This window comes from Kryptolebias marmoratus, linkage group LG15, assembly GCF_001649575.2.
Source record: "Kryptolebias marmoratus isolate JLee-2015 linkage group LG15, ASM164957v2, whole genome shotgun sequence".
NCBI classification, from domain to species: domain Eukaryota; kingdom Metazoa; phylum Chordata; class Actinopteri; order Cyprinodontiformes; family Rivulidae; genus Kryptolebias; species Kryptolebias marmoratus.
Genome location: NC_051444.1, coordinates 18802524 through 18814991, shown reverse-complemented (window position 1 = coordinate 18814991; position 12468 = coordinate 18802524). Strand labels below are relative to the sequence as shown.

Genomic DNA, 12468 nt, shown 5'->3' with positions numbered 1-12468 from the left:
GCTGTGATTGGCGGACCAAAGTTCCTGCATGCTGATTGGCTGTCAGATCATGACGACATACACAAAAAAGATATAAATAGGGGGTCTTGGCTGCCTTCTGCCAAGTGCCAACAGGCACTGCTCTGCCTCCCTCTGGGGGGTTCGGCCTTTGGGTCGGACTGTGGCCTTTTTGGTCGCACCTCTGGACGGATTGCAGGGTTTGGATCTGCGCTGGAGTCCTTCAGCGAGCAGCTCGGCGGATCAAGACGTCGGATCAAGACGGCGGATCACGACGGCAGATCAGGACGGCGGATCAGGACGGTGGACCACAGATCTCACAATCCTGCCACTAACTATCCGCCGTCCTGATCTGCCGTCGTGGTCCGCCGTCCTGATCCGCCGTCTTGATCCGCCGTCTTGATCCGCCGTCTTGATCCGCCGAGCTGCTCGCCGAAGGACTCCAGCGCAGATCCAAACCCTGCAATCCGTCCAGAGGTTCGACCAAAAAGGCCACAGTCCGACCCAAAGGCCGAACCCCCCAGAGGGAGGCAGAGCAGTGCCTGTTGGCACTTGGCAGAAGGCAGCCAAGACCCCCTATTTATATCTTTTTGTCTATGACGTCATGCCCTGACAGCCAATCAGCATCCAGGAACTTGTTCAGTCAATCACAGCTCAGCACCTGCACGTGTCTTGCACGTGCCAATGACGTCATTCATGTTTCCATGACTACAATAACAAATCTAACAGATTTGGTGAAGATTCAAAACTGAAACCAGGGTTTAGATTCAATATTCCTTTAGTCACTTATCGATCCTTTCTTGTTGTTTAGAGACAGAACATTTTCCAGAGAGAAAACTTATTTTAACAAAAACAAAATTAGCGCATCTCCACAAATATATTTTTTCCAAACATTTGGAGATGAAAGAAACTTTTGAAGTTGGCTAACATTTTGAAAGTATAAAAGGTAGGTTTCTTAAGAAACGTCTTTAACAACTGCTGACTGGGGATGTCTGAGGTGGTAAAAACAGGACCGAAAATGTGTCTGTAAATACTACTAAATAATAAGATGCTGCAACCAGTAATATTAGTAAATAAAGAGCAATCTGTGATGGACAAATGTTTCGTTAAAAGAAAGTAGAGGAAGTGAATAAAGGATAACTATATAGGATAACTACATTGTTGCCCACAGTTGTAATGTGTGAAAGAGAAAATATCAACAAGATGTACCTTCACTGGGATTTCAAGTTTACTCATAAGACATTTGTGACAATTTGTAGCAGCAGAAATGAATGAATGAACAGAGTAAAGGGAAGCAATGATAGGGAGCTTGAGCTGCATCGGTTTATTGTCAGCAAACAGTCCAAATTAAAAATATACATATATATTTATATATCATATTATTTTTCATAAAGGCAATTTCCTCTCCCCGGCAGAACCGGCGCCGTGGCTTAGTTGGTTAAAGCGCCTGTCTAGTAAACAGGAGATCCTGGGTTCGAATCCCAGCGGTGCCTTTTTCAACGCTGGATAACATATATTTTTTAGAAATTTGTTACTACATTTCAATATGATATAATCGGGCCGGAACGCTCACTCGTATGTAACTCTTACGAAGCGTGTGTCGAAAAGGCCTCAGTCATTTATTTATTGGTGGAAAAGATCTGAAGCCACACCTGTTTTGACCACATGGGGGCAGCAGTGAGACCACAACTGAAAGACAAGAATGATTCTGGGACGAGAAATAAAAACCGACCTTTGGTGCAGCCAAAAAAAACACAATATTTAAATAATTCATTCCGAAGAAAGGAGGGATAAATATACACAGACGCAAAAAACAGCGAGTGAGTGGATAAAAGAGAGAGAGAGATTGCCATCGTCAGACCGGAAGTCCGACCCGTTTCCCTTCAAAATAAGTTCTTGTTTTGATCTGAAGTATTCGAGTTTTAAATGGTGAAGCGGGAATGTTTTACACTATAGACTCAACAAACGTTGGTCAAATACAGCTCTTATAGATAATACCTGCAATTATGTGTTTTTACTCTCTGTGGTTTTAAAATTAACAATGTTCTGCATCGCAGCTGATTATAAGATTCAAGACTTTATTGCAGAATATATTACTATATAATAGGCTATATGTTCTGTTTTACTTTATAGTAGAACAGAATGAATGAATGTCTTCTAACAGGCATAACAATTAAAACAAGTAAAATTCAGAAGATCAACGTAACAACACTTGGTGGAAGAAAACACAATACAGGTTCAGAGCAAAATCTCCACACTGACACCGGGGAGCATTCAGGGAGCTGACAATAGGACAGTGGACTCTTATATGTTCACCTGAGCAATAATGGAGTCATACCACTGATACTATTTACATGAAGGTTCAGAGCAGACTGCATGATGAAGAGGGCAGAGGTCCTTAGGGCTGCAGGATGACCTGTTTTTGACTCTGTGGTGGCATCAGCCATCTTCTGTGGTGGTGTCCGCTGAAGTGTGCATTAAAAGCACCTCATAATTTCCCCAAAAAGATTGATTTATTTTGCCTTTATAGTATAAGTTTTCTTATTTTTTTATGAAACTGTGTGGAAACTTTATTTTTAATCTAGACTGGGTATTTATTTTAGCAGGCAACAGTTCCATTCATGTCAGGTATGCTTGAAGTGCCTCGGTTCTTGGTGCTTTTACTTTGAAGAGGCGCACCGGAAGCTGCCCGCTCGGTGTCTCAGCTGGCCCTGCCTGGCTTGCCGCAGCAGCAGCAGAGGACACAATGCATCTTCCGAGCGCGGAGCTGCGCGTGAGCCCTCGGAGCTGACAGGCAGGTGACAGCCGGAGCCCCGCGCGGGTGCTGGTGGTGGAGGTGGTGGGGGAGGGGGGCGTCACGCGCATGTCGAGCGAAGCGCGTCCGCGGTAGGGAGCGAGGGTCCCCGCGGCGGAGCATGGTGCCGCCGCTGCCGCCGCCGCCGCCGCCGCCGCTGCTGCTGCTGCTCGGACTGCTGTGGCTCCGCTGCGCGCCGCTCTGTGCAGGTGAGAAGCGAACGACGCGCACGGCCGAGCTGCTGCGCGTCGCCGGCATGCGCGAGCCTGGCTTTTTGTTTTTGCCGTTGGCCGCCCGCTCGCACCGGTGTTGTTCTGTCGGGGTGAGGAGGGGGTGTGTGTGTGACAGATGAGCTTCGGTGGAATTGATCTGTGGCGGGGAAATGATCGGACCGAGTGTAGAAACATGGATGCTGGTTTTTTTTTTTTTTTTTTTTTTTTTTTTTTTTTTACCCCCCTACAAACGTGTGACGCCTCTATCAGCATTACATCACCGCCTCTCTGAAGCCGGACAGCCCCCTCCCAGTTATGCACCGCACCTTATTAGTATGAGCACAAGGTGGAAAACCTGCATGATGCCCACCACGTCCTGCTGCTTATTCGCCCTTCCTGTAACCCCACATGTGACAGTCTGTACGGTTTCACAGAAGAGCAGATAAGTTGGCATCATTAGGCCACGCAGCACCCTGATTCTGTCCTGGGTGCTGGTCTTGTTTCATGACCCAAGAGCTGAACTCCAGCTGTCAGTCACATTTGACCCCCCCCGATTGATGGGCAGCTGCCTCTCTGAGGTGACAGCCTCTCCCTGGCATCTCGGTGTGTTATAACACACACCTTTTTTCCCACAAGCTGTTTATCTGAGGCTGTGTTTACATCCCTGTGTCGAGTAAAATGGAAATAAAAACAGAACACGGATATATGGAACAGTAGAACACAGTAAACATCTAGAGTTTAAACTTCTGAATTGTACCATTTTCTTTGGGGGAGAAAAAAAAGGAAGGTTTTGAGTTTGATGGCAGCAACACGTCTCAAAGAAGTTTGTCCAGGAGCAACAAAAGGCTGTCAAAGTAAACAGCTGGAGGAGCATTCGGCAACTAATTAGGTTTACTATCAACAGCATTTCAGAAGGAAGTAAAGATGGCCAGAGGTTCACCGGTCTGCAAAAGGAACTGTGCCTAAAAGTAGTGGGACACTTTCACAGTAATGTTCTTTAATGGAAAACTGAAGAAGACTTTAAATATTCCATCATCTGCAGTTCAGAATATCATCAAAAGATTTCAGGAATCTGGAGACATCTCTGAGGTCAGAGGACGAGGCTGGAAGTCAGTGTCGGCAGAGTTTTTGAGCACCATCCAGAAGCTCGGCCGTCTTCTCTGGAAGCAAAGTAAGGAGGGGAAGTGGGAAACTGCTCCGGGGTCAGGGGAATTGAAATTTGAAGCGCCTTTTGGAAACCACGGACGCCCACGTCCTGCGCACTAAAGAGGAGAGGAACCGGCCTGCCTCTCTGATGGTATGGGGGTGCATTAGTGCCTGTGACACGTCTGCTTCACGCTAAAACATGGCCCAACTTTTAGATGTTATGCTGCCATCAAAATGGAAACCTGTTTTTATTCACATTTTACAGACTGTCCCGTCTTTGTCAGAGTTGGGATTGTACTTAGTTTTAAAAACCAGATGATTTTTTTTACTGTGAGCTGATAACTAAAACCCTTGGAACTGAAAGACCAACAACAAACCTCCCGCATCTCTGCCCCAAACAGCGATGTTGTGCTGCGTGCTGATCTCGACATGTCCGCCGGGTTGTCGATATGCATCACTTAGCTTTTAATGACCCGTCCTGCCCCCCACTCCCCCCCGCTTTCATGCTGACTTCACTGATAACTCCAGCAAGCCCTAAACATACACACACACACACACACACAGATTCAGCAGAACCGAGGCGGCCTATCGTGGTACGTGACGGGGATGACTAATCGCTGGCGGGCAGTGTAGAAGATGCTCCGACTCTGTGGCTGAGAGGCTTTTAGAGGAGCTTCTTCCCGTGTCGGTTTTATTCCCACTGCAGCATCAAACCCCGCTGAGGTTATTTAACTGTCGGCATGCGAGGTGAGGGGGTTCTACGTTCTTGTCCTCAACTGGAGGACGGAGTAACTCTGGTGTCGGGTTCAGGATGCGCACTCTTGTTCCCGTTCGTAGCTTTTTCTTCTGCCTACTTTCCTCGGGTTTTAACCGTTCGCATATCAAAACGTCCAGCTCGTTTGGGACATTATAGCTTTTTAAAAAAATTTTATTCCTTTTTTGTTTGTTTTTAATCCCCCATTGAAAGGAACGGGGGAACTCTTCAGATCCCTTGAGAAACTTTGTGCTCTTCGTTTCTTTGTTTTGCTGATTTGAACTTCTGTTCTGATCGGTCTGACTTTAACCATTCAGTTTTGACAGAAAGAGCTCCTTCTCTAGTCTGACGAAAGACCATTTTTCTCCCCAACCCCGAGGTTTCAGACAACAAGGCTCAGTGCCGGCTCCTGGTTTTACTCCCGGGACACCTCGTCATGACATTATGTTGTTCCCTGGAGCAGCAGTGTGATGGCAGCAGGCGGAGATACGGTTGCCTTGGCTGCCAGTTCAACTCCTGCTGCCTCTGTTTTGGCCTCTGTGAGATTAGCAAGTCGAAAGTGCGTCAAGCTCATTAGTCACCATTACGTTATCTTTTTCAACAAATGCAACCCCGCCCCCCAATATTCTACACTTTGTAAGCGTGCACAGCCATATTCAGACATGGAGGCTGCCTGCCTTCTGTTGTTTCCCTCTGTCTTGAAGCAGGCTGTAGTGAGCAGGTGGAGGTCCACGCAGAGCGGAGGGGCGTCATCTACAGCCCCTCCTGGCCTTTAAACTACCCGCCCGGGCTCAACTGCAGCTGGCGCATCCAGGGGAGCCCGGGGGAGGTCGTCACCATCAGGTAGGACCGCCCCCACTTCACCCACAGTCCCATTTCTGCCGAGCCGGCGCCCTAACGGCATCCGTCCCACGCTCCAGCTTCCGTAACTTTGACGTCGCCGAGTCGGGGAGGTGCGTGGGAGACTGGCTCCTGCTGACCCCATCCTGGAGCGGGGAGTCCAGGCTGTGCGGCTCCGTGCTGCCCCCTCCCTTCATCTCCACCAGGGGGCGTGTTTGGCTGTACTTCCACTCCCAGGCCAACAGCACGGGACAAGCCCAGGGCTTCCGCCTCTCCTACATCAGAGGTACGCAGCTACAGCCTCGAACACGAGCAGGAAGTTAAACTATCCTCTTTCAGAAAAGGTTGACAAAGAAGTCAAACTGTTTATAGGCTCCATGCAGACTGCACAGGTGTGGAAAGTGCACTTAAAGTTCCAGCTTTATGATAGTTTTTTATTATTATCATTGTCAGTCACTAAAGCCAAATAGGCCATAAGGTCATAAGGAGTGTTTGTTCGCAAAATATGGACAGATTTTGATGAAACTCTCAGGGAGTAATCAGTGGTTAGACGTCTACAACTGATTAACGTTTGAAGTTAATTGGATTCAAGACGACCCTCACATCCAACGGATCTTAGGAAACACAGGAATTGCTATAACTTGATCAATTTTACAGATGTTGAGCTAAAATTTGGTGTGGTAGTAGCTAAGAGTCATTCACAACTCCTACTGAGTGCTAACACAAATCGCAAAATCTTTCAACACTGCATAGTCATTTACAAGGTTTGATCAAAACGCTTGTTCCTCCATCCCTTCTTAGCGTACATGATCTGAGTTTAAAAGGTGGTGGGTGATATGCATTCCTTTAAGAAAGGCTAGGCCTTTAAATTCACTTTGTTTTTTATGATGAAAGCTTTTATGACCTGAGCTGGTTAGTCCCTGACTGGTCAGATTTCACATTAAAGTCTGAACGTGTTCCCTCTGCAGGTCATCTGGGTCAGAGCAGCTGTCAGTCAGATGAGTTTCTGTGTGGGAACGGCAAGTGCCTCCCTCGCTCCTGGAAGTGCAACGGGCAGGACGAATGCGGCGACGCCACCGACGAGCGAGGCTGCTCCCCGCCTCCCACCGAGTCCAGCCCGGGCCTCTGCTCCGCCGGCTCCCTGCCGTGCACGGAGGCTCAGACCACCCGCTGTCTGCCGGCCGCCCTGCGCTGCAACAGAGCCTGGGACTGCCCCGACGGAAGCGACGAGCGGGGCTGTCCCGACACGGCGTGCGGCAAACGACTCGGCAACTTCTACGGCTCGTTCGCTTCTCCGGATTTTTTCCACGCCAACCAGGGCGCCGGGTCCGAGCTGAGGTGCTCCTGGCTGCTGGACACTCAGGACACCAAGCCCATTGTGCTGCAGCTGGACCTTCAGCTGGGGCCTGGAGATCTGCTCCATGTGTACGACGGCCTGCTGCAGCGGGCAGAGCTTCTCCTGCAGGTGTTGTCACATCACAACAACAGGCGCCCGGCGCTGCTGGAGTCCAGCCGAGGCCAGATGAGTGTACTGTACATGGCGCAGCCCCACAGTCCCGGACATGGCTTCAATGCCACATACCAGGTACTCCAACTTTCTTTCATTCATCTACACCAGGGGTCTGCAATCCGGGTCCTGGAGAGCCACTATCCTGCATGTTCTCCTTGTTTCCCTGCTCCAACACACCTGCTTCAGTGGTTAAATTCCCTCTTTATGTTCTGCAGAAGCCTGTTAATCACCCATTGATTCAAATCAGGTGTGTTGGAGCAGAGAAACAAGTAAAACATGCAGGATGGTGGCCCTCGAGGACCAGGATTGGAGACCACTGATCTACACGTTTCAGCTTTAGAGTTTCATACGCTTAAGTTTCTCCGAAGTCTTTAAATCTGACTTTCAGGACTAAAACTAGAAATCTCCTCTTTCTGTTTACATAACCTTTTTAGGTTTGAGTTCACACATTGCAATTTTAAATTGGAATTTGGGTTTCAGATGTAATATGTCATAATATTCATATGTGGATTTCCCCAAAACAAAGTTGGCTAATTGTCATGTAAAGTCTGTACTAAGTATGCTTGTTTTTGTTTTGTTTTTTTAATCAAACTGAAAAGGAATAGAGACTTGATCTGTCACAGGTTGGCACGTCAGTTCTTATAGGTTTAAAGTATCATCTTGAGCCTGATAAAAAATAAACGCCTTGAGTTTGACACGTGTTCTAGACAGCAGACACATAAAAGCAGCTGAGAAGCGTTATTCCTCTTCCACCCTCCCAGGTCAAAGGTTACTGTTTCCCCGGGGAGCACCCCTGCGGCAGCGATCAGGGCTGCTACTCTGAGCTCCAGCGCTGCGACGGCTACTGGCACTGCCCCTCGGGTCGGGACGAGGAGGCGTGCGCGATGTGCCCGGACGGGGAGTTCCCGTGTGAAGGGGCCACCGGCGCGTGCTACCCAGCGTCCGAGCGCTGCAACAACCAGAAGAGGTGCCCGGATGGGTCGGACGAGAAGAACTGCCACGACTGCCAGCCCGGGAACTTCCACTGCGGCACAAACCTGTGCATCTTTGAGACGTGGCGGTGCGACGGCCAGGAGGACTGCTTGGACGGGAGCGACGAGAGGGACTGCCTGGCCACAGTGCCCAGGAAAGTGATCACGGCGGCCCTGATCGGCAGCCTGGTGTGCAGCCTCCTGCTGGTCATCGCCCTCGGATGTGCCCTCAAACTCCACTCGCTCAGGAGCAGAGAGTACAGGTGAGGGCTCCTTGTTCAGTCATTTGGTAAATTCTGAATTAATCACAGACCTGTCTGTATTTTATATTTTCATCTCTGTCCATCTTATTTACATTAATTATGTTTTTGTCTGTGTCTATGGGTGTGTGTGTGTTTGTCAGTAAAATATCCTGTGAACCAGTGGACTAACTCTAATGAAACTCTCAGAAAGGGAGCACTGAACATCTACAACCCATTCACTTTGGAAGTCAGACGAATTAAAGATGGCCGCCACAGCTGAATGATCTCAGTCGACATAAAAACGGCTACAACTCAGTCAATTTTGGATTTTAAAATTTGATGTAGTTGTTGCTGAGATTCCTTAACATGTGCTCCAAGCGCTCAGAGCTCACGTGTACTTATCAAAATTTGCTCAAGCGCTGTCATTTCTCGAAATAAGATTTTCTGATTTGAACACTGGCGCGGAAGGCAGCGGGCGATATGCAGTCCTTCAAGGAATGCTAGGTCTTTAATTCTGTTTTTTTTTTTAGCCACTGCACTTTTTGTTTCTTTGCTTGCAGAGCCTTCGAGACGCAGATGACTCGCATGGAGGCGGAGTTTGTTCAGAGAGAAGCTCCTCCTTCCTATGGTCAGCTGATAGCACAGGGCCTCATCCCCCCGGTGGAGGACTTCCCTGTGTACAACCCCACTCAGGTAACAGAAACGAGCACGTAAGCATCCTCGTCAGTGAGGAGCTCTATAAACAGTCCGTGTTCGTCTCCCCCCATCCAGGCCTCCGTCTTGCAGAACCTCCGTTTGGCGATGCGCAGACAGATCAGGCGCCACTCGTCCCGCCGCTCCGCTTCCTCTTCGTCCCGGCGCCGTCTCGGGCATCTGTGGAGTCGGCTGTTGCACGGCAGGGGCCGGGGCAGGGGCCACTCCGCGCTGCTGGACTCCACCGGCCCCACGCCGATCATACTGGGGCTTCACAGCTACCAAACAGTGAGCGAGCAGGCGGAGTCGGGCGGGGCCGCGTCGGGGGCCGGGCTCCAGAACGAGGCCGAGGAGGCGGATTTGCAGAGCAGCTCGTGCGGCTCGGCGTCAGCGGACCTGCAGGCCTGCACGCCGGAGAGCCCCGCCTCGCCTCTGTCCTTGTGCTCAGATTCAGTGGAGAGCTTGGATCAGGAGGAACTGTCACCTGTCGGCGGGGGGGGCGTACAGTCTGAGCCTTCATCGCCTCAGCCAGCCTCTACGCCCACCTGCCACCCCCGGCCCTCTAAAAAACTGGTTCTGGAGCTCGCTGTAAACCTGAAGGGTGTTTCCTTAAGACATTACTCACCTCTGGGGCCTTTATCCCCCGTCTCACCCCCCGTGTTCGCGAGCAGTTCCCAAATGCACTCAGAGATATCGGAGGTGGTTTCACCTGCGGAGCCCCTGTCCTCCTCAGTGAAAGCAGAGGATGGCGACCGCTACTTCGCTGCAGATGTGCAGAGCAGGGAAATGAGCAGCAGGGATGAGAAAAAGCGAGAAGGAACGAGCTGACTGAGCAAGTTAAAAAAAATAGAAGCTCTGTCTCTTAGAAAGCAGGAGATTCTGGGAGAGAGAGGGGTCCCATCCTGCTCCGATCCAAGTGGCCTTCAGTTGTTTGCTTCAGAGCGGGAGACGAGGAGCTGCGTTGTTTTTCCTCCACACGCCAGAGGCATCCCATTTATGAACCCGAGTGCTCACGCCGATGCATATGCAGTCTTTCCTAAAACCAGCATTTCTCGAACGTCTCTTCTGACACGACGCATAGAAAAGCCACTCTTAAGGATTTGGTTGCAACATAAAAATGTTCCAGAAACCTAAACTCAGATCTGGATTCTGGACTGGAATCCTAAATCACTTTGTGTCATTGACCCAGAGCCATTACACACCGCTTTCTACTGTGAGTCATGAAGCTTGTCGCGTGATCGTTGTTCTTTATCAGGAGTTCTTGTTGTGTTGTGGCCGCCCCCCTTTTCGTACGTGAGAATGATGGTGATATTTGACATTTCTGACAGTGTCAGCAAATAACATGAAAAGGTCAACGCTGTAAAGTCTTTGTCCACATCTTCACAAATATATTTATACACAAACATTACTCTGAGTCAAATCCAAGAAACATTGGTTAAAGTTACATTTACTGCACAAGTATTTGTGGCAAATGTATTGTCATATTTAAATGACAGTAAAATATAAATCCTATCCATAATAAACATAGGTACTTTCTTGGCTTTAGTTGTAATTCAGACATTTTTTAAAAGATGCTCCTGTTGTCTTCTCAGTGGATTTGATGACAAAGAAATGATTAAATATCACCAGTTTCTCTTTAAACAAAATGTAACACTTAAAATAAGTGGGTTTTTTTATACAATGCTAACTTGTTTTGTTAAAATTTAGCTGAGAAGGCCGCTCCTATCCACTGAATTAGTTGATTTTTTTTTTGTTGAGATTGTAAGCCTCTTTCAGTAAATGTAAAAAATGTTTTTAAATCTAAAGCACTGTTGGCAAGTGAGCAAACATGCTCCTGTTTGACATATCCACTCCTAAAAGGAGCTTTTTAAGTGTCTATTGCTTTTTGAATTCATGAAAAACAATCCCAATAATAGTGTGTACTCCAAAAAGACACAGCTAGAGGAAATGGTTTCATTTTTTTGCTTGTTATAAGTCTGATTTGAAGCGTTTTGTTTTTCTAAAACGTTCAAACCCTTGTTTATCGTCACTGAAGTAAGCTCCTGTCCAACCTGTATCAGATTTCCGCTGCACTCTTGTGACACACAAACCCATTTCAAAGATAAAAAACGAGTTGTTTTGAAGTTCTGCAAGTTGAACTATGAATGTGTCACGACTGGAATGGACGTGGAGACGGGAGTCCGAGGACGCTGCCTGTAAATCCGCTCACTTGAACAATCCGGTCTTTATCTGTGAACGGATTTCTGCTCTGATTTCCACTCAGAAGGACACGCTGAGAGGAGAGGAGTCCTCTCGGTCCGAGCACCATTTACTGAAGACGTCCAGGCTGCGAGCGGAAACGACTGAATATTTTCTACAATGGGAACAATAAAGAAAAGAAAAAAGAAAATCTATATTTTCCAGTCTTCAGTGGAGACTTGTGCTAATTTATACATCGCTCTTTTCTGCTTGTCCTGGGCACTGTTTGTAAAGCTGTTTTTTTTTTTGCCTAATGTATGACGCTGGCGGCAAATATTTTACTAGTCGATGGTGAACTTTTAACGAATGTAAGTTTTGGTTTTTTTTTCCCTCCCTGCCAGGTCTTTAATGTCGATACATCGCAGTAGAAAATAGAGACTTCACTGGAAGCAGAATGTGGGTGGACTCCAGGTTCCTGTGGGGAACCCGGCAGGTTTTTCTTACAAAGCTGAATGTGCCATGCCACCCCTCATGTGCTTCTTTATTGTAGTTTGGTAATAAGCTGCTGCTACGTCATGTATGTGCCATTAGAAGTGTTTCCAAACGAGTACACTTTCTAGCTTTGCTTTTTTTCTATCAGCTGACAGTAAGATAAACGGCATAGCTGCTGTCAGGGGGAAAAAAAACGAAAAATAAATCACATATCAGCATAAATTATTTCTGTTCTCGCTTGTAACAAACAATTGATTGGGATTACAGCTCGCTGCTGCATCATGAAGTTGATCTCTGGTATTATCACGACATGTATTTGTCTCTGTGTGTAAATATTCTCTCCTGGTTACATTTAACACCTTGAAACGCTTTGAGTGATAATGTGTGACTCTTAGCAAGTTTGTGTTTATGACTGCAAAAGTGGTAAAAGATGTTTTTTTTTCCCCTCAATGTTAGTTGCTGAATATCTGCATTTTTTGCCCCCAGACTATTGCACTGATAAATACTCAAATCTGAGGCCATTGTAAAGTTTTACTTGATCAAGCTGATAAAACCTTCCCTCCTTTTTGTGCTGTGGTTTCTTAAAGTTTGCTCCGAAAGGCTGAAGTCGACATGTTTGTGGTGGAAGAAAATGCCATC

At 47.7% G+C, this 12468-nt stretch overlaps 1 protein-coding gene and 1 non-coding gene across 3 annotated transcripts; both read left to right on the top strand.

The window, feature by feature from the left end:
- The first annotated feature begins 1416 nt into the window (after window positions 1-1416).
- trnat-agu lies at window positions 1417-1490 on the top strand. Its single transcript has one exon. It is a non-coding gene; the product is annotated as a tRNA-Thr (tRNA).
- A 1112-nt stretch (window positions 1491-2602) lies between these two features.
- On the top strand, window positions 2603-12394 carry lrp3 (low density lipoprotein receptor-related protein 3). Of its 2 annotated transcripts, none has more exons than XM_017425906.3 (7): window positions 2603-3000; window positions 5611-5746; window positions 5824-6029; window positions 6712-7328; window positions 8015-8487; window positions 9027-9159; window positions 9238-12394. In XM_017425906.3, the coding sequence occupies exons 1-7, from the start codon at window positions 2913-2915 to the stop codon at window positions 9985-9987; spliced, it is 2403 nt and encodes an 800-aa protein (XP_017281395.1). In that variant the 5' UTR covers window positions 2603-2912; the 3' UTR covers window positions 9988-12394. The 2 variants fall into 2 exon arrangements, with proteins under 2 accessions (XP_017281395.1, XP_017281394.1); XM_017425905.3 differs by having other exon boundaries at window positions 5608-5746.
- Window positions 12395-12468: the final 74 nt, after the last annotated feature.